Below are 27275 nucleotides of genomic sequence, written 5' to 3' on the forward strand. Positions count from 1 at the left end.
AGTATTGTCCTTCTGATTCTCTCAGTGAGCTTTCTGTAGTGACTGCAATAATCAATCTTACTTCTCAGGAAGGCATTGGAAAATGATTTTTGGCTGGACTCCATAAGTAGAAAAGGCTATGAAAAATGTTCCATCTGCTCGTCCAGCTGCCAGTGTAACACAGCTTTTTGTGATAGCTGATTATTGAGACTTGGCTTAGGCGAAATGGCTTTGTTTTATTTATAAGATCTCAAGAAGAGAAAAATGAGAAATGTATAACTGAGATTTTCTCATTCTGGAGAGAAGTACCCTTTTTCATTATAATTAATAGTTTTATTTACTTTCTGAGCTTATTCATTCAGTCATACTTGCTTCAATAAATATAGGTTTTCACTTTTTCATATTTAGATATTTGTTATTCTTTGTCTCTGAGGGTAAAAATCCTTTGGATCACCAAATATATTTGATATGTTATACATTTACTAGTCTTTTTTTATTTAAGGGAAGATCTGTAAGCAAAACTGAGTTTATAACAACTTTACTGCTTTGATTATTGTTTAAACAGACAAATGCAAAGAGATGGTTTAAAAAATTCAGTATTAATGATAAATTGGTCCTGGAAAATTTATCAATTAATTTTGTGATTTCTGCTACTTCTAACAAAAATAATGAAGAGTAGCGAATATTTGTAAAATTTCTGGCACTTAAAACAATCAATTTCTTCTCTTCCCTCCTTTCCTTTCTTCTTCCTAATAGGGCAGTGATAAGATGTAATTCAGTTAGCAGGGATTTAGTAAAGCATTCACTACACCTAACTAAAGAAGTAACTCTTAATCAGGATTGTATGTACAGTTTTTCTGTTTTAATCGTAAGTAGTAATGAGGAAGATAAATTCTGTTCTTTTTGGAAATAGTTCCTAAGAATCCTACTGTTTATCTTTTTAGGGCTCTGCAGCATCGAGCTGATGTGTCTTGCCTTTGGAAGCTAGTTGGGGATGCTTGTACGAGTCTGTATGCTGTCTCACCATCTAAAGTGAATGTTAATGTTTTAGGAGTCCTTCTGGGTCAAAAAGAAGGAAAACAAGTATTAAAGAAAAATGAGCTCCTTCATCTTGGAGGAAGGTAATTTACAAAGATTGCCAGTTAATGACATTCAAATTGAATTAAGACATTTTAATAAAATATAACATTCACTTTTATATTTCCACAGGTGTTATGGTCGTGCATTAAAACTGATGTCTACATCTAATACATGGTGTGATCTTGGAATTAATTATTATCGCCAAGCACAACATCTAGCAGAAACAGGCAGCAGCACAAGTGATCTTAAAGAGTTGTTGGAGAAGTCTTTACATGTATGGTTTTGAGAAATTTTTTATAGACTTTTTAAAAAACTAAGTGCTTTTCTGAAAGATATTTTTGATAAATACTATAGTGTTTACACATAAAACCACATTTATCTTGATAGAAATAATGATATTCCAAGAGATAAAAGTCTGATTTTACTTTTCAGTGTCTGAAAAAGGCAGTGAGACTTGACAGTAATAATCACTTATACTGGAATGCCCTTGGTGTGGTTTCGTGTTACAGTGGTAAGAATTGAGTAACACTTCCATTTTTTTAGAAGATTGTTTCGAGTCATAAAGATCAGTTTCATCAAATTCTATATTTTTCAGGTATTGGAAATTACGCCCTTGCTCAGCACTGTTTCATCAAATCAATCCAGTCGGAACAAATTGTGAGTGTTCTGTGTCTGTCTGAAAAAAAACCTCAAAAGTTAGTGTTAATAATTTTCTGAGACTGCCATGTAGACAAGGGACCTAATTTTTTTTCATATGTATGTTTCTTAGAATGCTGTTGCATGGACCAACTTGGGAGTGTTATACCTTGCAAATGAAAACATTGAGGTAAATGCGTTGTCTGTTTTGTCATATTTAAAGCAAAGAACATTGTCTGTATATGATCTCTTCATAATAGCTCAACTTCTTGTGGAGAAATACTTTGCACGTTGTTATCTATCCAGTATGCTCTCTAATATGCTAGATAATTGATGACATTTACTTTGTTGTATTGAATAATAAATATGTAAGATTTGTTTTCCTTTCCATGCCACCCAAGAAATTTCTGGTTTTATAATTATGTTGTTTTTTCATTTAGAGATTAAAACAATTCTATTATGAATTATTCGGGTGCTTTTGTTTTTATCTGCTCACATGTAAGAGGAGTCCTGTGTGGGCTGTTTTGGGGTGGGGTGATGTAGTAGGGAGATGATTAGTGTTTTCTAGCAGCTTAAACTTGATGTTGGCTTGGATGATTTAGGTTGGGCTTTGGTGGATATTAATCCCTTTAAATGCCACAATGTAATTTGCCATACTTGAAGAGTTCCATACTTGGAACTCCAGTACCTGGGATCGTGTTTTAGGTCATGTTTAGAAGTTTTCACTGATCTATAGATGATAGCACGTCTGTATTGTTTTGTGTTTCAGCCGGTATGTTGAATATCATCCTTTTAAAATAGCTTCAGTAATATTCTCAGGGGTACGTTAAGTCACTGCAAAGATTGCTTTAGAAGATTGTAAATAGAATGAAAAAAATATTAATTTGGATCTTAAAATATGTGAAAATATTTTTAAAGAATTTAAACAAAGCAAAGTCTTAGTCAGTAAGCTTATGAATGCAGTTTTATGATAGCGTGTCACAGTTGTTGCCCGTGAGCTTACTTTTTTATAGGAAAAATAAGACTGTTTCCTGCCATACATAGATTACTGAGAAAAAGATATAAATCAGCATGTAATAATAGCTATTCTTTGTAGCAGAAAAAAAAGCATGCAACTTAATGAGTCCAAGTGCAGTATCTTTAGAGAGTCCTGACTGCTTAGCACAGGTGTCTGTTGACCACTCTTTTTTGCCTGGTAGCAGGCGTGTGTCTCAGACCTGATTGGTTGCTGGTTCTTATCCTCCCAGTTAAGCCCAAGGAGAGGAAAATAGATACAGGGTTATCTGATTACTCCCATCAAACCCATGGCTAGCCAATGGATGGATGATTGGTTAAAAGTTCTACAAACTATGAGATAGACACGCGTATTGCCCTTTTGCTGGGGACCGGAACCCCTGAGCTTGTAGAATCTACAGGAGTGTTCTAGGGCTGTGCAGTTAAACCATTGTTTTAAACATTGCTAATTGTGCTTAAACAGTGAAGCTTTAGGTTCATATGTATTTATGGTGACAAGTCTGACTTCTGTTTTATGCTTTTGAAACATAAGCAATATCATATTAAGCTTATAAAATGACTTAATGTGTTGTTTTCTTGCCTTTTTTTCCTAGCAAGCTCATGAGGCTTTCAAAATGGCTCAGTCCCTTGATCCATCTTATTTAATGTGCTGGATTGGACAAGTAAGACATATAACATAGTTATTAATAATCCTATGATATAAAGAACCTATTAATATAAAGTAGTATAAATAACCTATTAATATAAATAACAATGATAATAGTGACAACAGGTAACATTTGAGGGCTTTCTTTGTGGCAGTCACTGTGCTAGGCTCTTTGTATACATTATTTCAGTTAATCTTTATCAGTCCTTTGAGGTGGTGGTTGTTAAACTCATTTATAGATGTGGCAATTGAAACTCAGCGTAAGTATCATGCCCAAGGTCATACAGCTTGTAAGGATTAAGCTTTGATCTGGAGGGCTTTGAACCCCGTCAGTCTCACATTATTATGCTTAAAAGAATAAACTCAGAATTGTTGTTTTAACAAACATTTGCCAAAAACAAAAAACAAAAATCATTTACAATGATCATTTTGATTATGTTTTCTCATTTTCTGTTAAATTTTCATATTTGATTTGGTCCTTGTTTATGAATGTTCTCCACCTCTCACCTCCTCTAAGTGTAGATTTTGGTACTGCCAAACAGGAATCAGGATACTTGGTTGCTAGTCTGAGTCTGTCATTGACTGACTGTTTTACCTTGTCATATCACTGCTGGATTTCATTTCTCACCTGAGAAAGGAGATTGGATTGAGTGGCCTCCAAGGTCTTGCCTAGTTGAGAAATTGTAATGAATTAGTAAGTAGTTGTTTTGGTTCAGAGAATAGTGGGAGCGTCAGCCATATCAAAAAATCATTATTCAGGGTTTATTTATCTTTCATTGTACTTTTGACTCTTGGATCTCATTCTAGTTAGTTGGTGAAGCAAGCGGAGTTAGAAAGGCAAACCCCTGTTCCCATTGACTGTGGTAGTATCTGGAAGCAATGGCATTACTATACTAATCTCTATGTAAGTTACTGGACCCAGCTGACCCAACAATGTGCATTTCTAACTGCTCTGAAGTGATGGTGGCGATGCTGGTCCAGGGACTTCATGTTGAGTAGCACTGCCCTAGGTCAGTAAATCTTAGTTGCTTAGCAGAGTTACCTAATTTTTTTTTTTGATTATTTTTGTTCTTAAAAATAATTTATTTTAGAAGGTAATTGGTAGATTTAATTAAAATGTTAACAATAGAAGTGAGACAATATTAATTTCTTAATATTAGTAATGTATGATAACTAAAAAACCTGATTTCTTATAAAAGATGGAGGAGGTTGAAAGTAATTTTAACTTGTTATATAGTCTGCAAAGTCAAAAGCATAGATATAATATTTAAAGTCTTGAGGAAGTTTTAAAAAATAAACATGTTGAGACTCTACCCATATCTTTGGAAACTAGATATCTAGGGGTGAAGACCTTTTAAAAAAAGCCACCAGGTGAATCCGAGGTGATCCTGTGATTAAGAACCCTACTCATGACAAATATGAACAGATAAGGGTGAGAGAGAAGGGAGAAGGTAGCACAGCTTCATCAGTGTTCTGAGGAATTTTATGTGGATTATTCCACCACTGCCTGCTTACAGATGGAATTCTGAAAGCATCTGTGGGCTTAAGGGTCAACTTAATCAGTCGTTCAGGTTCTCTGAACCATGGGAATATGGTAACCAAGATGGAAAAAGAAATTAACTTTGCTTTTAAGCACAGCTAATAAGCCTTTGGTTCTTCCAAAGAGTTTCACTTATTATTATTATTATTATTCCTTTTAAACACATTAAGAACCTCTTTTTTCCTTTTCTAGGCTCTTATTGCAGAGACAATTGGAAGTTATGACACTATGGATCTCTTTAGGCACACTACAGAACTCAATATGCATGTAAGAATTTAAGCATTCTTGAGGATTTGTTAGTGAATACACTAATGTTTGAGAAATGTTTGTTTGAGAAAATGAATATATGAATATATGATGGTATCAGACGTTATTGACAGCAGTTGTCTCTATTCCTTTTTTTCCCTTAGAAAGAGATAAGTTGTCTTTAATTAAAAACTTCTCATTTTCATGTTCCTATCGTCTTGCAAGAGCTGAGAAGCAATGACATTGGGATTTAATAGATGCAGTAGTCATGAGGAACAGAAACTGAGGCTCTTGGGAAAAATAAACCTGAGATAAGGACTAGACTTGGTTGACATTTCTAGATTATTTAATGGAAGTGTTTTAGAATAATTCTTTTAATCGGTAGTTGTTAGTTTGACCTATGGGAATGGGGTTGAGAAGAAGCAAACCAGCCAGTCAGATGGGGCTCTCTTTTCTGCACTTTATTTATCGCATTTGATTCTTCTAATTAGGCTTGAAGCAAGTGATTTAAATATGTTCTTAGCTGTGTTGTATCATGGTGACTCTTTATGTAAAGGCACTGAACAGTTGACTTAAAGAAGACTAAGATATGACTTTTACTGTATTAAGTGCATTGTTTCATTTGTTAATTTTTATTGGCGGCTTATCCTATGTCTGCTTGTTAACTTTGGCTTTTTTAAAGACGGAGGGAGCAATAGGTTATGCCTATTGGGTCTGTACAACATTGCAAGATAAAAGCAACAGAGAAACAGAGCTGTACCGGTACAACATCATCCAGATGAATGCTATTCCAGCAGCACAAGTTGTTTTGAGTAAATACATAGGTAAGTCACCTGTTGTATAATGGCAAGATGTTTGAATAACTGTTGAAATAGTTGAAAGAACTTTTAAAAATAGTTAATTCCATATTAAATATAAAGGTTCCTTAAGACATGAATTTGTTATTTTTACCATTAAGGGCCAAGTAGTCTACTTTTTAAACTTTATTAAGAACTTTTGAAGAGTGAAAATTGTTGTTACCCAATGATTCAAGATAGAAGTGATTTCCATGTTGTAGTGGGGAGCATTTGGAGCCTAATGGGCCTGAGTTGCTGCTATTCTAGCTCTGCTGTTTACTTTCTCTGCAGTCTTAGGCCAAGTATTTTACTTCCCTTAACTTCTGTTCACCTTGGAAAGACGAGGTCATAATTCCTAGGTTATAGAGATGTGAGAATTAAATGAGGTAATTTGCTTCAAGTTCCAAACCCAGTGGCTTTAACCTCTCACGTTAACACCTGATTTTCCTTCAAGATACTGGAAAAATATGTTTAGGCATAGGAAAAGGACAGAATGGTGAAGTTTATTAACTATCCATTGTAATAATTTTCTTTCTTCCTTAAAAACACTACCATTGGGTTTTGATCTCTGCTGTACCACTTAGTAGCCGTGATGAAATCTTGGGCATGTCAGCAAGTTGGTTCTCCCATCTGTAATACACTAATGAAAGTATCTATTGCCTAGAGTTTAAATGAGATGATTTATACAAAATGTTATGCAGAGTACCTGGCATACCCTAGATGCTCAAGAAATGTTAGTTTCACTAGCATTTTATTTAACCCTTGACAAAATTCTAATAAAGAAGCAGGGAGTTTAAGCAGGAATATTGACAATTGAATAATATGAAAAATCAGGTAAGCTATGAAAAGCAGAAGAGAAAATGCCCTTCATAAATATTGAGAGGATTGTAATACTCTTTCTGCATTGAGCCAGGAGCACTTGAGGAGAAGGCAGTTAGCTTACAAACATCAGCTCTTTAGGGCATTAACGTCTTAGGCAGTATGCCAGAATGAATGACTCCAGTGAATACCTGGAGCCTCTGAGAACAGGTATGATCAGAAACTTTATTGATAAGTTCCCTTACAGAATGGGTAACGTTTGTAAAGGATTTACATAAAGAAGAAATCTTTAAGCTTTCTGCAAAATTCAGATACCCAGAACAATGAACAAATCATTCCCTGACAGTTATGCATAGTTAGGTTTTTAACTCTATAGTGGAGCCATATCTTATACTCATTTAACAAATTCAACTGTATGGCCAGAAAACATAATAATAAATTAGAAGCAAAAAAGAGAGTGGGGTAGGGGACAAGAGAGAGTGCAGACAGTCTTTTCATGTATTCTGCTGACTGTTTACCTCAAGGTGAGTGTGGATGGAAGGCATGGCTCTCCTCTTACTCAGTTTGACCCAGTTTTGGTGACCCTCTTGTGTGGTAACTTTAGGATTTTTCAAGAAAAACCTGACTATGTGATTTTCACCTAATGCTTTGATGTTAGAACCAAACCATCACGTAAGATGTGATTACACTGTACTTTGTTAACTAATTTAAGGGATTTGAAGGTTTGCTTCTCAATATAACTTTTAAGTAGATCAGATATGTTTCTTTTTCTTTTGTACATTAGTAGGTACATGATGTTTTTTGACATTAAAATTTCAAATTTCAAAATTTCAAAATTTCAAACTGCATTGAAAGTGCCAAAATCATCCTCTGTTTCTAGTGTTCAGTACCGAGTTAATTTACTTTTTAAAAAACATAGAAATTGGAACCGAACCACCAAGAGAAATTGTTGCTAAGTTTAATCACAGGCAGGTTTAAGTGATTGGCCAGAGAACCTAATTTTCTTATAAATCAAATGACTAGTTTTAACATGAGCTGTATTTTCAAATTATTATAGCTTTGAGGATAAAAATGTTTAAACTTTAAAACACATGTAGAAACCATGTATAGCTATAAATGTTATTCAGTAATTTAAAAGAGTCTCAAAATGAGTACTGGTATTTTGTAGTCAAGATAAAGTCAGACTACTATTCTTAATGCTGGTGATCTCAGGAGATAATCTGGTGTTTAAGATATTGAAAAAATTGAAAATGAAACTAATATTTTACAACACAACCATTATGCACATGTAAAGAAAAAGTATTTTTGGATTTCCAGAAAGAATTCAGAATTATGCTCCAGCTTTCACAATGTTGGGCTACTTAAATGAACATCTACAATTGAAAAAGAAAGCAGCGGATGCATACCAAAGGTAAAGTCGACATTTAATTGGAATGCAGTCCTTATTTGTCAGTTGGCCTTTTTTATTTAGTCTCATTCTCGTGAAGAAGATACTAAATAAATGTTTGGATTCTTTTCCTGATCTTTCATTATCTATTGTTGTTAAATCTTTGAAGGTGAAAAGATGCAGTTCCAAATTTTCAGCTATATTTTGGTTTCTATTGCTCAACCTGAGAGAGTGAAGAAAAAACAAAAGCCAAGCCAAAACACCCCCTCGCATTTTGTTTTAGAAAAATTTGTCCCTTCAGACTTTGTTAGCTTTATTAAATACATCTATTTATTCAGAGAAGAAATAAGAACATTGTATGTTTGTTTGAATCACTTTAATATCTTCTATATATTTATTCATTCAGTAAATATTAGTTGAACTGTTTTGTGCCAAGCAGTTTCCTTGGCACTGGCAATTTAGCAGTGAATTTAGACAGACACAGGCCCCGTTCTCATGGAGCTCGTGTTCTGGTGTGGGGAGACACATGGTAAGCTAATAAACATCTGTGATGGTAATAATTGCTGAGAAAGAAAATTGAAGTAGGGTGAAGGGGCAGAGACTGCAGAGGCAGCCAGTGAATTTGAGTAGGTTTAAGAGGGATAGCTTTACTAAGGAGGCAGTTGAGGCCTGGCCTTAATGAAATGAGGCCGCAAGCCATTTGGTCATCGGAGCCGGAGCATCCTAGGCAGAAGAAACAGCAAGAGCAGGTGCTCTGATACTGGAGTGAACTTGGCATGTTGATGAAACAAGGACAGTGTGCTCAAGTGGAATGACCAGCCGGGAGAAGGGTAGGAAATGAAATCAATTTGAAGTTTTATTCTCTGCAAATTAATTGATTCATGAATGAGAAAATAACTATTGATCTTTTGAGTACTAGATGAAAAGCTAAAAGACTTGATTGCCTAACCTCTGAGGCACATCATTGCCCTGAATCTAAATAAATAAGTATTTAGAAGAAGGCTTGTTGGATAAAAAGTAATTGAGGTGTCTCAAATGCTTTGCCATCCTTTTATGGATCTCTCTGTAGTTCAAAGGAGTATTCACTAGATGGTACTGGAGGCTGTGTAATGAACAAGTTATTTTTCCAGGTGTATATGGAGAGAGGATTATGAAAAACCACAGTTCTATTTCTTTCAATGTCACAGTAAACTTAGCAGTAAACAAACTGTATAAATATGATAGAAGACAACAGTGAGAAGGATTTTTAAACTGAGAAAACTAAGCGGCTTTAGGGTGCTTGCTGCTTTTTTGTGTGCAAATTATAATCACAAATATTGTGAATCTAACGCTTGTTATAGCTTTGGCTTAAAGTGGCAACCTCACAGTCACTTGGATGTGCACAACTCCTTCTCGACTGATCACTGCTTTTGTTTTTCACCTTAAACAAGTATTTGAGGCTTAAAACTACAAATTAGGTATAAATCTAACCAGATGCATAGTTTTTAATATAATACTGTCTTTTAGGCTTCTCTGGCAAATTTTTGTTTTACATGCAACATCAGGGGGATTAAAAGCTTTTCTTGGCTATTTCTCCCTGGCTAATCCTCTTTAAACAGAAAAGAAAAAAAAACACAAAAATCTTACTAAATATCCAACTCCTTTTAGTTGTTAAGACATTCCCTGCTTGCCCAAAGAGGGCTGAGCATGAGAAGGTAGAATATTGGCTGTCAGCATGCTAATGGGTTTGTTCTCAGCCTCCAGGGACTCCTGATGACCCTTCCTTTCTCTGAACTCAAGATTGCTTAAATATTTTTCTGTATGTAACAGGTAAAGACACAGGAAAGCACTCAATTTCCTGGTTTCCTAAGTCAGATTACTAGTGTATAAGTATTTTTGATAGTGTTTTCTATGTACTTCAAATATCTCAAAACTTAAACATCGACATCATTGTTTCCCATATTTAGATTAAAATTTTTGAAATATTTAAAACTCAAGTATTATAAACAATTTTGATTATTAAGAGGTTACTTTATCAAAGTTATTTTCCTGACAATCTAAAATCTAAATATTAAGTGCTTTTGTGGTACCAATTTAATAAAATATGAATAAGCTGTTAGAACTAGCATTAAAGAATTAGAATTAAATGCAGAAAACAAAAATCTGTAGATTCAGTTAAGGAGGAAGGGTAAAAGAATGCTATTGCATAGAGATAACTTAAAATACTTTGTCCTTTTTTTTAAGGGCAATTTTGTTGTTACGGACTGAAGAAGACCAAGATACTTACAATGTTACAGTAAGAAATTATGGCAGATTATTATGGTAAGCATATTTTTTCCCATTAGTTCTCTGCATCTCTTAGATTTTTTGGTGAAAGCTATGGAACTAGTGAGATGGTGACCAGTTTCTAGAGTAGTGGGACATGTATAAATGAGTAGGATGATGACATTCCCCCGGGATACATAATTCCCACAGTAGCAGGCTGTATTCACAGTTTCCTGTACCTGTAACCCAACCCCAGTGTGCTTTATGGGGAGCAGGTTTAGAATTGATGGTTGTGGACTAGACAAGAAAACATTTGGAAGAAAGGCAACTGCTGTTCTGTTAGTAGAAATCTAGTTAATTGAAAGAGGATTGGATTTTTTCTGATTTGTTATATGTTCTTAAACTGGGGATAGACATTAGGGGTCCAGAAATCCTTTTGAAATAGTACACAGAAATTTGTATGTGTGTGCATTTGGGGGATGGAGAAGGAGCCAAATAGCTTTCTTCAGATTCTTAAAGACTTCTGACTTCAGCAAAGATTTAAAAAAAAGAGTAGATTAAAAACCAGTTGTTTTAGAGGGTAGAACTAGGACCAGAGAATAAAAATGTTATGGGAGGAGGAAGGTTTTTGGCTCAAGTTAAGGAGGCATTCCTCAAGATGATAACTGCCCCAAAATTGAATGGTTCAATTTGAAACACGTTGTTAGAACTGTAGTATGATATCTTGGGATTAGTGCCTACATGTTTTAAGGAGCTACATAGTAGAGATATGAGGTAGACAGATCTTTTATAACTGTGTAACTGAACCATATATAGACAGGAAAGTTTTTCTGTTCTGATTGCTTCTCCTTTCAATTCTTTTAAACTGCTGTGTTTAGGAGTTGATAGCTCTGTCAGTTCCAAGATTTTGTTGTAGCAGAAGGTAGATATGTTGTAAGAAATTGTGTGGAACACAGTATCTTTTCTCTTTAGTTTTGATGTTTCACATAATGTAAATATTTTAGAAGAAAATTTGTACTTCTCACCGAAAATAGGTCATCTGTTTTCTTTTTGTTTTTATTATGAAATATATTAAACATGCACAATGCAGTAATAGAGTGTAGAGCATAATTTAATGAATAGTCATCACTCAAATATAATAGATTTTAAAATTCTGTCAGTTGGCTCCAGGTTTCTTTTTCAAAGAAAAAATTACAGATAAAGTTGAAGGCCCCTTGTGCCCTTCTCTAGTTCCATTCTTTTCTCTACAAAAGTAATCACATGTTTGAAGATAATGTTCATTTAAAAAAGTACTTTTAATATATATGTGTGTATCTATAAACAATGTAAGGTAGCCCTCTTCCTTTCATCAAAATATTTATCAAAAGTTGAGTTTCTTGATTTTTCAATTCTTTCACCTTTATAGAACTAATTTTAGAAGCAAAGATATCCTGTATTTTTAGCTCCCACTTACACCTCCCAAGATTAAAAAGATTTTAGGAAAAGATTTCCAATAACAGATTAAAATTAGAAACCACTTCTGATTATAGTGATGGATACCAGACATAAGAGTCTCAAAGATGTAATGTGTCTATTCCAGGTGATGCAGCTTCTCTTCATTTTTAAATGAGCAGAACAAATTATTTTTCTGTTATTAAAAAGTATTGTTCTTTCATATCATATATAACACTTTTTACTTCCTATTAAATACATAAAAGAATAATGTATAGTTTTGTCTGTGGAATTTTAGTGTATCTATATGCCCTCCAAAGAAAAATGTATGTGCAGATAAACAGTTTACACAAAGGCCAAGTTTGATTCTGACTAGGTATTTTATGACTTATTAAGCTTTTCAGAGATTCTAGAACCATACTCATTGGGTAATATTTAATGTATTAAGCTTAAAAAATTACAGTTCTGTAAAAAGTCAAAATTATTTTTGTGAGTTGAGATTTTAATTTAAGTTTGTTAATAAAAAGAAACTTTGTAATTTAGCAGGACTGATCGTTTTCACATGTAGTTTAAAAGAAGCAAAGTATAAAGTTAAATCCCCTTATTACATACTATTTGAAATAAGTGATATGCCTTCTATTTTAATTTATGTCTTTTCTACAGTTTTAACACTGGTAGATGAAGTGGGTGAAGGTATTAAAAGAACTTAGTGTAATAATATCTTTATATTTTGGTGATATAAGCCAAAATTATTTTTGATATTAAAAGTGAGCTATGTTTTGCTTCTTAGTTCCATTGGTGAATATGATAAAGCTATCCAGGTTTTTAAGTCAACGCCTCTTGAAGAGTTAGAAGACATCATAGGTTTTGCGTTGGCTTTATTTATGAAGGGTCTGTATAAAGAGAGCAGCAAAGGTGAGTATGTTGCTTGAAGCCGAAGCACACATCTTGCTCTTCCAGAGCTGAGTAGAATTTAATCATGATGAGCTTATATACAGAAAGATGTAATATCGAGATGGGGGTAGGGGTTGCAGTGTTTATTAAAATCTGACTAGGAGTCAGGAACGATTCTAGGTGCTTTTTGTCTGTTCCCTCATTTAGTACATTTTTATGATGAATCTTGTAGCAGTATTAGAAGCTGAATATTATCTTCATTATTTAGATGAGGAAACTGAGGCCTGAGATCACTTAGGGTAGATATATGAGTTAGCATTTGGAAGCAGGTCTTTACTACTCCACAGTGCTTAAATGTAAATTTCTAGCAAATGAAGACCTCAATGCTTGTTAGTATATTTCGGTTTCTCCAAAAATGCTTATTGAGTGCATTTTCACATATTTAGGCCCAACCTATGTGTGTGCAGCTCATTGTAAGTATCTACTGCCGGGTAGAGTTGCTGATCTGCTCATGGGAATTTTGGTGGTATGTCAGTGGTCTCCACTTCTCTGGTAGATAGTGACTTAGACCCCTATATAGATTCTGAAGAGTAGAACTTGGGGAATGTCACAGAGTACTAATGATATCCCCACAATTACCTTGGAATAGCTACACCCAGTTAGATTATTATAAATTTTTATTCCATCTACTTGAAAACAAGGAAACAACAAGATAAATTTTAGTTAGACTTTTTTGGAAAATTGCATTAGGAAAGGAGAAATCTCACTCTTTGTCAATCAAGATTGCTTTTATATTGCTTTGTTTTTGTTTCCAACTCTATATAACAGCCTATGAGAGAGCATTGTCTATTGTTGAATCAGAGCAAGACAAAGCCCATATCTTGACAGCTCTGGCAATAACAGAGTATAAACAAGGAAAAATGGATGTAGCCAAGACGTTGCTATTTAAATGGTATGTATAGTTGACATTAATACTTAGCATGACCAGATCCTTAAATATGGGGTTAAAATTTCGAGCAATGTAAAATGAAGTTCTTAATGTTTTGGGAACTTTTTGGTGAACAAAAGGGCTTGGACCCGCCTGGTTCTGAAATGACAATCACAGATGGAGCCAGAGATCATGGCTTAATTCTTAGCTCTGGATCCATACAATCCTCAAAACCATCTTGTATTCTGTATGTATTATTTATTTTTTTAAAAGAGTAATTGATCACCTGATCTAGTAGGATCTTAAAATTTTAATGAAGATAGTCATACTGGCTTGTTTTTTGGTCTCTTGGGTTCCCAAAGAGATTTTTTTTCCTCTTTCCTGTCAAGTTAACCTGATAAAATAAAGTTCATATAAAGTTGAATCTTTCAAAAAAATTATACCAATATAACTTGTATCTATTTCTATATTTTGGAATAAGTTAATAAAATAGCAACCTATGATATCTGTGGTTATTTATGTAGTATTTTTTGACTTCTTAAAAAAATTTTTTGTAAGAAAGTTGACGTTAGCTTCCTTTAAAAGCAGTAGATGATTAATATATGTTATTGGACAGTGATTATCAATAACTACTTTATTCGCATTTTCAGTGGTACAAATCCTCATAGTACAGAATTGTCCCCCCTTGCAGGAAGACTACATTCCTGTCTCCCCTCCATTAAATGCTAGTAGCACTCCTTAATCATTGTGAAAATCAAAAAACTGCCTCCATGTATCTCTGAATTACTCCTCCCAAAGATGCGGGGAGGGAGATGATAAGATGGTACTAGTTGAGAACCCCTTCTGTGGATAAGCTTTATATTTGTTTATTTATTGTGATGCTTTTGTCCCATCCTGATTAAAGTCATTTTCTTGTATAATAAATACACACTTCTTTCTCTTCCTCTGCTATTTTGAGAAAACTAATCATAGTTTTTAAAAAGTCTTGTCACTTTACATGGATACACTCATGTAATATGTATATAAGGCTATAGATAACATGTTCAGAGAACTGAAATTTGCAAATGGCTTGGGGATAAGAATCATAGATGCTAATGTATCATTGTACTTATCAAGGGCAAAAGCAACCTGAAAGTAAACACAATTAGATTAGTCTTGGGTTTCTGTTTAAAACAGTAACCAAAATCAGTTTGAACATTTGTGGAAGTGGAGAAAAATAATAGAATATAATCTTAACCCTTTCCCTTTCTCTTATGAAAAAGAAAACCTTTACTTCCTTGTTTTGTGGTGTTGTATTTTATATAGTCTATGTTTCTTTTATTGTTTTTGATTCTCTGAATGTCATCTTTCAAACTTAACACTACCGCCTGCTCCCCTCCCTGCCCCTTGGCTTCTTTTCTTTGACTTCCCTTCTATGAAAAAACTCAGTTGGCAGTTCTTTATTGATCTTTTTTGGCATTCATACTTGGGAACTAAGCAGTGTCCTAGGTGCTTATTTAAGGGGAATAGGAGTAAGTTCTATACAAGGGGAAATAGTCTGGTTACCAACTTCATAGAATTTATGATATTAAATAACCACGTGTAAAATACCTAGAACGTGGTACAAGACCACGTGCAGGTACTGAGCATTCAGTCATGTTAGCTTAATGGGGTGTAGTCATTTAGAGAACAACTTAGGTTTTGTATATTGATAAATATTAGAGTAGATACCTTTTTTTTTCTTTTGAACCAAGGCACAAATTGGAATTTCTTCTTTTGTTAGTATGGAATTTATATTTTATTATTTGCTTTTTTAATTGTACCAACTTAGAATGTGGTTATTTGTATTGATAGAAATGACTGTGACTATTGATATTCTTCCATATTTGGACTCCTACATTTATTAGCCCTTACTGTAAAAAGAGTACCGTGAGTTCTCTAAGTAAGCTGTTTACTCCAGAGCTGCCTATTGGAATTGATGATTTTATACCCGTTTGTAAAAATTAAATTCTAAACACTTCCTTCCAAAAAATAGTAGAAAGACAGTGGTAGGTATGTGATATTTTGTAAAGTTATTCATGTTTCTACTTAAATGAACTTTGTTTAAAAAGTTTTTGAAAGTTCCCTTGTTTTGTTACAGTACAATAATTCATGATTATTATTAGAAGTATTATTAAGCTTGTAGAGAGAGATAGATTTCTTCATTTAAATTCATAACGATTTCTAAACATTCTTGACCTTTACCTCCATAAGGCCAAATCAGATTTCATAGTTGAGAGAGAAAGAAAAAGCTAGATATTTACAGGCAAAATTTAAATTCTCCTTAAATTATAAAAATATTCACTTGAAATATGGTGGATATAGATACAATTTGTACTCTAAGCTCTGGTTTCAATACCACAGAGCAATAGGACAGAGTTTTCTGAGAAGGATAAAAATCAGATCTTACATTGAGAACTTTTCTTTATTTTTTGTACCTTCCAGGATTTTATTGAAACTGAACATTTTAGCAAAATTATTCTAATTATTTACCTAGACCTGAAACCCAAACAGGCTGATGTATATTTGTTTCTAAAACTTAGGTATAATGACCACAAAGGACATTTGGCTGTTGCTGCTCTGAAAGCCATTGGTACTTTTAACTGCTTCAGACATTCAGGGAAATTACTGTCCGTAGAAGCCAAGCAGTTTGTTTTTATATTTATCTCAAAGCTGGGCTTATTTGGTGAATCTTTAAGTAAATTGATTTTTCTACTAAATGTTAAATACGTTTTAATAGTTACACATTCCTGTACTCATAGCTAATAGGCAACTAAAAAATATTTTCACAGCTCTATCTTAAAGGAACCAACCACAGAAAGCCTTCAAACCCTGTGTGCTCTAGGACTGGCCATGCAGGATGCTACGCTGTCAAAGGCAGCACTTAATGAGCTACTGAAGCGCATCAAAGAGAAAGACAGCGCTTTCCAGAGGTGCCTTCTCACTTCAGCGATTTACGCACTGCAAGGCCGCAGCGTGGCAGTGCAGAGACAGGCATCTAAAGCCGTCCACAGGTAGAGTCTGTGCTTGTGCTCTTGGGGTCTAATTATACTTGAGGAGGTTGTTTTTGACATTTGGACCTTGTTAAGAATATTAAATGAGGTAATCGTATATATTTGGAAACCAACTTGTGGTTGTATGAAATTGTACATAGGACCAGGCAACTGACTGCACCTGTGGTTTCACCTGTAAAGATTTTTTTAATTCGGTAGAGAAAGAGAGAGATCAGAAATTCTGCCCTTATTCTGGTTAAGGCTTAATCCTTGTTTTAGTATGAAAGCTCTTAACTAGTTAAGTTTGCGATATTGTCAGTTTGTTGTACTGTCCAGTTTAATGGTTTGAGGAATTTTTTGGTCACTCAAACATTCATTTAATATCTTCAAAATTTGGAAAATAGAAAGTGGTTATTTGTTTTATTTGCAGCTGTAAGTGTTATATCTGTAGTTTATTTTCCTTCTATAGTTTTCATCTCTTTGTGTGTTCTTTGAACAGAACATACTAAGTTTCCTTAACCTTTCTTTTCTTTTTTTTTTTTAAAGATTGGCACCTGAGCTAACATCTGTTGCCAATTCTTCTTTTTTCCCCTTCTTCTTCCTCTCCCCAAAGCCCCCCAGTACACAGTTGTATATCCGAGTTGTAGGTCCTTCTGGTTGTGCCATGTGGGATGCCGCCTCAGCATGGCTTGATGAGTGGTGCCATGTTCACGCCCAGGATCCGAACCAGGGATCCCCTGGGCCACTGAAGCAGAGCACATGAACTTAACCACCAGGCCAAGAGGCCGGCCCCTCCTTAACCTTTCTTAATTAGATCTCATGGCTTTATAATCATCGCATTGCTGATTTTTCCTTTTTATAGTCACAAGGACTATTGGTATATATAGGAGATAGAAAGTATATTTTCTAAAATTAAGACTCATTGAACCACACATGGACAATTAATATGAACTTGTGTTAGATATCTGAAAGATTTTAAACTTAGATACTAAATAAAATGTTGGCTGCTTGTAGTTTGTGGTTAAAATAACTCCCATCTCTAAGCCCACCCTCTTCTTTTGATGATCTCTGCCAGTAACCCAGCCGATCCTGCTCTTTGGTCTCTGTTGTCCCGAGTGGTTGCTCAGTATACTCAACGAAATGCAAAGGTGAGTAATGTTCTAAATTCTGGCAAAAAAATAAAATAACTTGTGATGTGGTAAATAATATAATTTTAAAGTATTGTCATTATCATTCTGGAAAAAATTACAGCAAGGAAATTCTGTTATTTAACCCATTTCTTAATTATTCATTCAACAAGTGGTACACTGAGTTTCTTCCATGTACTGTTCTGGGTGTTATGGAAGATACAAAGACGTAGGCGGACTTTTTTGAACACGTACAGATTGTATTAATGGCTGTGTGGCAATGTTTTGCTTGAAATGTTGCCATTTAGTAAGAATTAGCTATTGTGTTTTTGAATCCCAAAAGATAATTTTATTTAAAAACTTTTTGAAGAAAATAAGAACTAGAACATTCCTAATGTCTAAAAATGTAAATCTAAACATGAAGTCATTGATGTTCTGTAAAAGGGATTATATGCTGTATTTTAGTTCATAATAGTCATATTTTCAGGAGTCTATAAAGTATTTTGGTAACGTCTATGGTTAAAATGTTTTTTCATAGTTTTCTTAGCTAGTTGGTAAACATGATGGTAGCAGCTAATATGTTTTGAACACTTAATACATCCAATAATTCCAATATCTGAGGTCTGTGTGGGTCTGCGTTTGTTTGTTATTCCTGTTGGTTTTTACACATAGTGGCTGTTTCTTTGTTTACCTGATTGTGTTTACCTGAAAATTATTTGTGGAAATAATTTGAGACCTAGGATTAAGATACTTTTCTGTGGAAATTGTACTTATTTCTCCCAGGTGCTTGGGAGTTCCACCATCTGGAACCACCTTACACAAGGTTCAGAGCTTGAGGTTTCTGGACCACACAGGCTACTGTGTGCTTGGATATCAAGGTCATTTGAAACCTGGTGTGCTTCTGATTCGCCTTTAACCTGAGGGTAGAGCCCCTGGGGCTGTCACCTTACTGTGATGTGGTTTCTTAGATACTGCCCCTCCTGTGCGCCCTGGGGTTTAATGTCTGTCCCACGAGTCCTTCCAAAGGAAAATTCACTTTTCTTAGGATCTGCACATGGCAGAAGTGGCTTCCCTGCTCAGTTCCCTGTCTAGATTCCAGTTTTCTCTTTTAGTTTTGGCCTGGCAACTTCTTCATATTTTGTCAGCTGTTCAATGCTTTAGGAATACATGTTTTTTGTATTTTATCCCAGTGCTTCTCAAACTTTAATGTGCAAATGAAATCACCTGATGGTCTAGTTACAATGCAGATCCTAACTCAGTAGGTGTGGAGTGGGGCCTGGTATTCTGCATTCCTAACAACCTCCTAGGGAGTGTGGGGACTGCTGGTGTACAGGTCACACTTTGAGCAGCAAGGTTGTGTTCCACGTTTTTAGTTATTTTCAAAGAACCTAGAAGACCATCATTATTAGACACTGGAATGAAGTCCTCATTATGTGCCAGCTGGCCATGCTAGGTGTTTTATATACTTGTCGTTTAATCCCAACAACCATTTGAAGTAGCTGCAATTAATGTCCATTTTATAGAAGAAGACTCTTGGAACATAGAGATTAAATATGTGCAAAAATCATAGTTGTAGTGACAGATCATCCCACATTTAACTCCTGAATCTTCCTCCCACTCTGCTGTGTTGTCAGAAAGACGTCTTCTATTTGTTCTATATTGACATGTTTTTTAAAAGTTTATTTTTAGAATTCTTTCTATGCTAAATATGATTTTGAAAACCTTTCTAATACACTGTTGATGTAAAGTAAAGAACACAGTTTATTTCTGATTTAAAATGAAATAATTCTTAGAATTCACTTTCTTTTCCAGGTAAAATGTCTAATTGAATTTTTGAAAATTAAGGATTTCAAATCAACTTTATGAAGACTGTGATGCTGTACATATTTTTCTCATTTTTAGTATTGAGTTGATTATTGAAGCAGTGATGGGCTTCATAGTGCTCTAAACTTTAGTCATTCATTTTACGAGGGACTATGGAAGTTTTAAAAATACTGTCTTTTCGTGGAGTAAAACCATGTTAGTTTATCTTACAGTGAGTTTTGTGGTCTTTCTTTTTTTCTCTTTTAGACTTTCTTTCTTTTGCCGTCTATTTATATTGTTAGAAAATGGGTACATTTGTTTGGTGCTACTGTAAAATCATGTAACTTATGCACTTTTAATGAGTATTTTAAAAGAGCAGAGTTGAATGATTATAGTAGAAAAGATTTTCTTTCATAAAAATATTATACTGGTCTTTTAAAGCAGTCATAATAAGTTGATACTTAAAGAGTTTAGAAGTTATGAATGTGATAAAACTGAACTTTTCAAGTGATTTAATGGAAATATTTTGTCATTCTTAGTTTTTACTCTTTTGTGAAAGTTTATTCATTCATCCGAATAATCAATTATTTTCTATTATATAGGGAGGTGCTGTAGCAGGAAATGTGGCTCATATTCTGGACTCAAATCATGGAAAGGTTAGTATGCCCCAGTATAAAGGAAATGTTCTCCTTGTTAAAGAATACTATTGATGAAAGAATAATTTTTCTTCCTAGGCTTGGAGGCCACATTATATCCAATACAGTCCTACTTTTAGTCACTTTGAAAGTTAGGGAGCTGAACTGGTAACGTTCTTCTCTTCTCTTCTGTAGAAGGCATTACTGTACACTGCAGTAAATCAGTTGGCTATGGGAAGCAGTTCAGCGGAAGATGAAAAAAATATTGCACTAAAGACCATTCAGAAGGCAGCTCTCCTTTCTCCAGGTGAATATAGTATAATCCATTTCATTAATTAGGATTCTGTCCATCTTGCATTTGTGGCTTATAGGAGCAAAGTTTGTATTTTTATGAAATAAGACAAAGAAATTTTAAGAAAATATTTTAAGATTTTGCATATTATTTGATTATCTGCATTTGGCTACTGATAATTAAGAGATAATCAATTATTGAAGTAGGCTCAAAGGAATATCTGCTTAAAGATACTTTATTACCCGTTATTGAAAAATCTGAATTATGTATTTTCAGGAAGTAGTTTTATTGTTTTTCCATCAGTCTGGTTTAATGAGGTTTACCTATAGCCACTAAATTATTTAATAAACATATGTAGTTATTTTTATGTGTAGTTAGCTTGAAGAGTGGAGATTGATCTTCTGTGGTAACTGTTAGAAATGCAAGGTGCTGGCCTCACCTGAACTAGCTCTTCTTAGTTCTAACCCACTGTGTCATATATATGCCACTGATCACAAAAGGTACTGAAGAACTGTGTATGACTGCATCAGCATACTTCTATTAACACTACGGAAGAAATGCCTTAGAGAACTGGAATGTATAGCAAAATAGAATTATTAGGGGTATTTTTACCTTTTTTTTTGGTGAGGAAGATTGGCCCTGAGCTAACATGTGTTGGCAATCTTCCTCTTTTTGCTTGAGAAAGATTGTGCTTGAGGTAACATCTGTGCTAGTCTTCCTCTATTTTGTATATGGGATGCTGCCACAGCATGGCTTAATGAGAGGTGTGTCAGTCTGTGCCCAGGATCTGAACCTGCAAACCTGAAGCAGAGTGTGTGAACTTAACCACTATGCCACCAGGTCGGCCTCTACATCATATTTTTTTTAGGAATATTAGCCCTGAGCTAACATCTGCTGCCAGCCCTCCTCTTTTTCTGCTGAGGAAGACTGGCCCTGAGCTAACATCCGTGCCCATCTTCCTCTACTTTATATGTGGGACGCCTGCCGCAGCATGGCTTGCCAGGTGTTGCCATGTCCGTACCTGGGATCCAAACCGGTGAACCCTGGACTGCCAAAGTGGAATGTGCGAACTTAACCACTGCGCCACTGGGCTGGCCCCCTACATAATATTATTTTTAATATGAGATATAGGATTAGACATTTTATTCCCCCAGAGCACTTCGAACATTTGTTAAATAAGAATGCTATTGCTTTTGGCCAGGGCTGTTGGAAAACAAATTGTACAAAGAATAAGTTCAATGTTATCTTCACAATAAATTGTAAAGATCCTAAGTAAACTACAAAATATCTAACATTTTAGAGATTGTTTTATGAAACAAGTAAACAAACCAATATCCTATTTATTCTTTCTTTCATTTTTGAAATGATCGGAACAAAAAGAGGCCCTAAACATTTGGGTTTGTCTATGTTATACATTGAGTAAGTTTCTGATTCTTAAAGGTGTTCTTAAGCGAGTATTAGATAGAATTACTCTGAAGAATTCTTACTGTGGATCTAGAATGATAGAGGATCTGTTAGCCTTTAATTGTGTAAGTGGCATGAACTTTAGAAAGGTGAGATTGCCCAGATAAGGTCTTCTCTAATACTCTTCTCTGACTTTCCCATGTATTCTGGAGACATACATACTCAAGGAGGCAGGGTCGTCATATAAGATGCTTAAAACAGGAACTGAGGGGTAAAAATGAGTGCCTGTTTGAGACTTGTCCTTGGAGTCCAGTGAAAATGAGTGTAATTGTAGTCATGTGCAGTAGCTGTACACCTAGTCCTTGCAGATCTTTAGCTGAACAAAGTACAGTTTTGATAGATGGTATTCTAAGGAATTGTTTCAGAAATTTAAAAATAATCTCAAGAATTTAGAACTGATTGGAAAGAAATCCAATTTCTGCTAGATTAGTGCTTCTATGATATTAAAAAGTGTTTTTAGCAGACAGTATTTAAAAAATTTTAGGTTTGTAGTTTATATATATATTTATATTATCACTTTGTTCTGTGGAGAATTCAAGTTGCTGATTATCCATGGAAGAGTTAATGAAAACAGCAGTTCTTTTGAGTTGTGACAGAAAAAATTGCTGCCAGCTAATGTCCATCCCCTCTCCCGAAATCTAAACTATAGCATACTCTAAGACCTCTAGAGGAATATTTCACTTAATCTCAGAAATAAGTCAATATTCAGAACTTGAGTCCACTTCAATTGGAATTATGTGATTTTAGACCTAATGGCACCTGAGCCATCATCTAGTTCAGTTGCTGTGTTTTTTTGGTTTTTTTCTGTCTGCTTTTTCTCCCCAAATCCCCCCAGTACATAGTTGTATATTTCAGTTGTGGGTCCTTCTAGTTGTGGCACATGGGATGCTGCCTCAATGTAGCCTGATGAGTGGTGCCACGTCCGTGCCCAGGATCCGAACCAGCGAAACCCTGGGCTGCCGCAGCAGAGCGCTCGAACTTAACCAGTTGTCCACGGGGCCGGCCCCTCAGTTGCCTTGTTTTATAAAATGTGAGTCCCAAAGGAAAAGCTGCCACACAGTTAATGAGTGACATTGTTAGACCTAAAACCCAGATCTAAGACTCAATCACGTGCCTTTCATTATACAGTAATCAGATCTTATCATCAATTCTAGGGAATGGTCCTCATTTCCTTATTCTGGAATTTGATTATGTCTTATGTTATTTAAAATAAGGTAGTCATTATCTAGGGCAGAAATTATTTTGTAATATGGAGGTATGTATTTAATTTTTTTGTAAACATTTTTGATCTGCATAAGATCTCTAATGATTCTTGTACTATTAGCAGTAATACTGACCATCCATAAGTGAAATAGATATGTATTTCAGGCATTTGATAGGAGACATATATTGGATGGGGCAGTTAGATAAGACAAAAATATAAAACTAAAAATGTGTCTTTAAATGACTATATTGTTAGCTAACACCCTTTGTGGCATTTTAAAATTATCCATTTGTTTTTTAATGGTAGCAGGACTAAAATATTAACCATGCAAATATTAACCTGCAAAATATGATTTATAAAATAAAAGACCAAACAAGTTGAAAAGCCCTTCTAAGTTCCTAATCCTCTTCCAGCTTTTTGTTTTCACAACTCACTTTCTAAAAAAGAGGAGTCTATAGGGGCCGGCCCAGAGGTGCAGTGGTTAACTGCGCACATTCCACTTCGGCGGCCTGGTGTTCGCCGGTTTGGATACCGGGTGCAGACTGTGACACCACTTGGCAAGCCATGCTGTGGTAGGCGTCCCACATATAAAGTAGTGGAAGACGGGTGTGGATGTTACCTCAGGGCCAGTCTTCCTCAGTGAAAAGAGGAGGGTTGGCAGCAGTTAGCTCAGGGCTATTCTTCCTCAAAAAAAAAAGAGGAGTCTATACTCATAAGCTCTATTGTTATCTCCTCAGCCCATTGCTTGCAGGCTTTTCTCCCTCCCCTGAAGCTGCTATCAGGGCATGAAGGAAGGAAGGAAAGAGCAAATGAATGAGGGGATATAAAATCACATAATTGCTTCACTTGGCATGATAAAATGACTTTCATGCTTGGCTGTAAGAACATAGGTAAAATGGAGTTGTCTTGAGCTTTCCTTTGGCTTATACTTTTCTTAAGAATTGAGAAATTATGTTATCTTGCTTTTCCTATGACTGAGCCTTTAATACAGGGACTGAGTGATGAACATGAGTGTCTATTTGACACTTGTCCTGGGTGTCCAATGAAAGTGAATATGATTGACCTTTCCAGGGGCTGGCCCAGTGGCTCAGCAGTTAAGTTCGCACGTTCTGCTGCTTCGCGGCCCGGGGTTCGCTGGTTCGGATCCCGGGTGCAGACATGGCACCGCTTGGCAAAAGCCATGCTGTGGTAGGCATCCCACGTATAAAAAGTGGCGGAAGATGGGCATGGATGTTAGCTCAGGGCCAGTCTTCCTCAGCAAAAAGAGGAGAATTGGCAGTAGTTAGCTCAGGGCTAATCTTCCTCAAAAAAACAAACAAACAAAAAATTGACCTTTCCACAGTAGTACAGTACTGTAGGTAACTGAGCTAACCAGCCATGGAAGAAGAACTTAATAGGATATTTCTCATGTTCTGATGTTTTTGGGAAAAACGGCAAATCTTGAAGGATGAATGTACTGGTGTGTCTTCTGAAAACAAGTATAAATTAGTTTTTCTTTAAGAAAATGGAATTTTTCTGGAGACCCTATTTATTTTATTATTTTGCTATTTATAAACTCTTGCTCTCATTTTGGTAGTTTTTCAGCAGCATGTTGCTGTTGACAAGCCTGCTAACTATATTTCCTTTGTTTAGGTGATCCTGCTGTCTGGGCTGGGCTAATGGCAGCCTGTCATGCTGACGATAAACTGGCTCTAGTGAACAACACTCAGCCGAAGAGGATGGATTTATATTTGGCACTGTTATCTGCTGTTTCTGCTTCAAGTAAGTTTAAAAAAGTATTTTATACATGATGAATTCAGGATAAAGTACTCAGAGGGCTATTGCCAAAAGGTAGTGGGCATAATTAGCTCTACAGTAAAGGCTGTTAGGGGCTCATCTAGCAAAGCTTAAAAACAAGCCTTGAAAATATCAAATCATTTTCGAGAAGCTCAACTGCATATAAAACAAAGCTCAGGAACGTTATAGGAATACAAAAATATCCAGCATTCAACAAGGTAAAATTCACAATGTCTGGTATCCAGTTAAAACTTAATAGGTATGCAGAGAAGCGGAAAGGTACCACCCACAATAAGGAGAAAAATCACTGAATAGAAACAGACCCACAAATGACACATGATAGAAATCTCTTCAAAATGTAATTGACTGTTTAAAGCTCACGTGACAACAATAGCACAAAGGCCAGGAGGGGAAAATAGAAGTATTCTATTGTAAAGTTTTTATACTAGAAGTGAAGTGGTATAATATTACTTAATGGTAGACTGTGCAGGTTAAAGAGGAATACTCTAAATGTTAAAGTAGACACTGAAAAAATAGTTATAGCTGATAAGCCACAAAGTAGATAAAATAGGATCATTAAAAAATAATCCAAAAGAGGAGGAAAAGGGAACAAAGAATAGATAAAACAAATAGAAAACAAATAACAACACGTCAGAGTTAAACCCAGCCATATCAGTAATCAAGTTAAATATAAATGGTCTAAATACTCTGGGTAAAAGGCAGAGATTGTCAGATTGGTTAAAAAGGCAAGAGTGAACTATATACTATCTAAAAGAAACATACACAAATATAAATCTATATTTAAATGTAAAGACAAAAATAGCCCAAAAAGTAAAAGGATAGAAAAAGATATACCATGCCAACACTAATCAAAAGAAAGCTAGAATGGCCATGTTAAATTCAGACAAATTAGATATTAGAGCAAAGAATATTGCCAGTGATGAGGGTACAATCAATTTATCAAGAGGATACAACAATACTAAATATTTAGGCACTGAGTAACAGAGCTTCAAAACACATAAAATCTGTGTTGTATTTCATAATAAAATAGGTATAAAAAATGAAATTATGGAAAAATGTATGAAGCAAAAACTTACAGAATTGAAAAGGAGAGAGAGACATCTGCAATGATTGTTAGAGACTCAACACTCTTGGTAATTAATAGAACAATTGGACAGAAAATCAGTAAAGATATAATAAAGACTTAAACAAAACTGTCAACTAACTTGACCTAATTGACATTTGTAAAACACTTTCCCTAACAACAGCAGAATGCATAGTGTTGTCAGGTGCACGGAGAACATTTACCCATATATATCATATTATGGGTATAAAACAGCTCTAAATGAATTTAAAAGGATTCAAATCATACAGAGTATGTTATCTTAATACAATGGAGTTAAATTAAAAATCAATAACAGAAAAATATCTGAAAAATTCCCAAATATTTGGAAACTAAATAACATACTTCTAAATAATCCAGGTCAAAGAATAAGTCAGAAGGAAAATTAGAAAATATTTTGAACTAAATGAAAATGAAAAAGCATATCAAAATTCTACAATGTCACTAAAGCACTGCCTATAGGGAAATTTGTAACTTTGAATGTTTACATAGGAAATAAGAAAGGCTTAAAATCGATCATCTCAATTTCTACCTTAGAAAACTAGAAAAAGGAGCAAGAAATTAAACCAAAATCAATAGAAGAAAAAAAATAATAAAGAGTAGAGAGCTATGAAATAGAAAACAGAAAAGCAACAAAAGCAAAAACTAGTTCTTGGAGAAAATCAATAAAATTGATAAACCTCTTGCCAGACATCAGGAAAAAAAAATCCAGAGTACCAGTGTCAGGATTGAAAGAGGATATATCACTATAGCTATTAAAAGGCTAATAAGAGAATCTCATGGACAACTTTACACCATTAAATTTGGCAACTTAAATAAAAGGGACAAATTCCTTAAGAGACACAAAGCTCACTTAAAAAGAAATATATTAACTAAATAGCTTTATATCTATTAATGACACTAAATTTTTAGTTAAAATCTTCCTGCAAAGAAAACTCAATGATCAGATGGCTTCACTCATAAATTCTACCAAACATTTAAGTAAGAAATAATAGCAGTTCTATACAAACTTGTCCAGAAAATTGAAAAGGTGATAACACTTCCTAACTTCTTCTAGGAACCCAGCATTGCCCTGATACCAAAACCAGACACAGACATTACAAGAAAACTACCGAACCACGGATGCAGAAATTCATAGCAGAGCTTTAGCAATTCAGATC

The 27275-nt window shown here is 34.8% G+C and overlaps 1 protein-coding gene across 4 annotated transcripts in view; it reads left to right on the top strand.

Annotated features, from left to right (window-relative positions):
- Window positions 1–27275, top strand: part of SKIC3 (SKI3 subunit of superkiller complex) — a 76953-nt gene that overhangs the window by 33744 nt on the left and 15934 nt on the right. For all 4 annotated transcript variants that reach the window (XM_070569687.1, XM_008520992.2, XM_070569685.1 and 1 more), the window contains 17 exons: window positions 924–1100; window positions 1189–1333; window positions 1492–1570; window positions 1655–1716; window positions 1829–1885; window positions 3303–3371; window positions 5088–5162; window positions 5824–5965; window positions 8114–8207; window positions 10407–10484; window positions 12649–12773; window positions 13581–13704; window positions 16491–16712; window positions 17767–17839; window positions 20224–20277; window positions 20452–20563; window positions 24849–24977. In XM_070569687.1, coding sequence (XP_070425788.1) covers window positions 924–1100; window positions 1189–1333; window positions 1492–1570; window positions 1655–1716; window positions 1829–1885; window positions 3303–3371; window positions 5088–5162; window positions 5824–5965; window positions 8114–8207; window positions 10407–10484; window positions 12649–12773; window positions 13581–13704; window positions 16491–16712; window positions 17767–17839; window positions 20224–20277; window positions 20452–20563; window positions 24849–24977 — 1817 coding nt within the window. The remainder of the gene's footprint in view (window positions 1–923; window positions 1101–1188; window positions 1334–1491; window positions 1571–1654; window positions 1717–1828; window positions 1886–3302; window positions 3372–5087; window positions 5163–5823; window positions 5966–8113; window positions 8208–10406; window positions 10485–12648; window positions 12774–13580; window positions 13705–16490; window positions 16713–17766; window positions 17840–20223; window positions 20278–20451; window positions 20564–24848; window positions 24978–27275) is intronic.

The sequence above is a fragment of the Equus przewalskii genome, chromosome 13, assembly GCF_037783145.1.
Source record: "Equus przewalskii isolate Varuska chromosome 13, EquPr2, whole genome shotgun sequence".
NCBI classification, from domain to species: domain Eukaryota; kingdom Metazoa; phylum Chordata; class Mammalia; order Perissodactyla; family Equidae; genus Equus; species Equus przewalskii.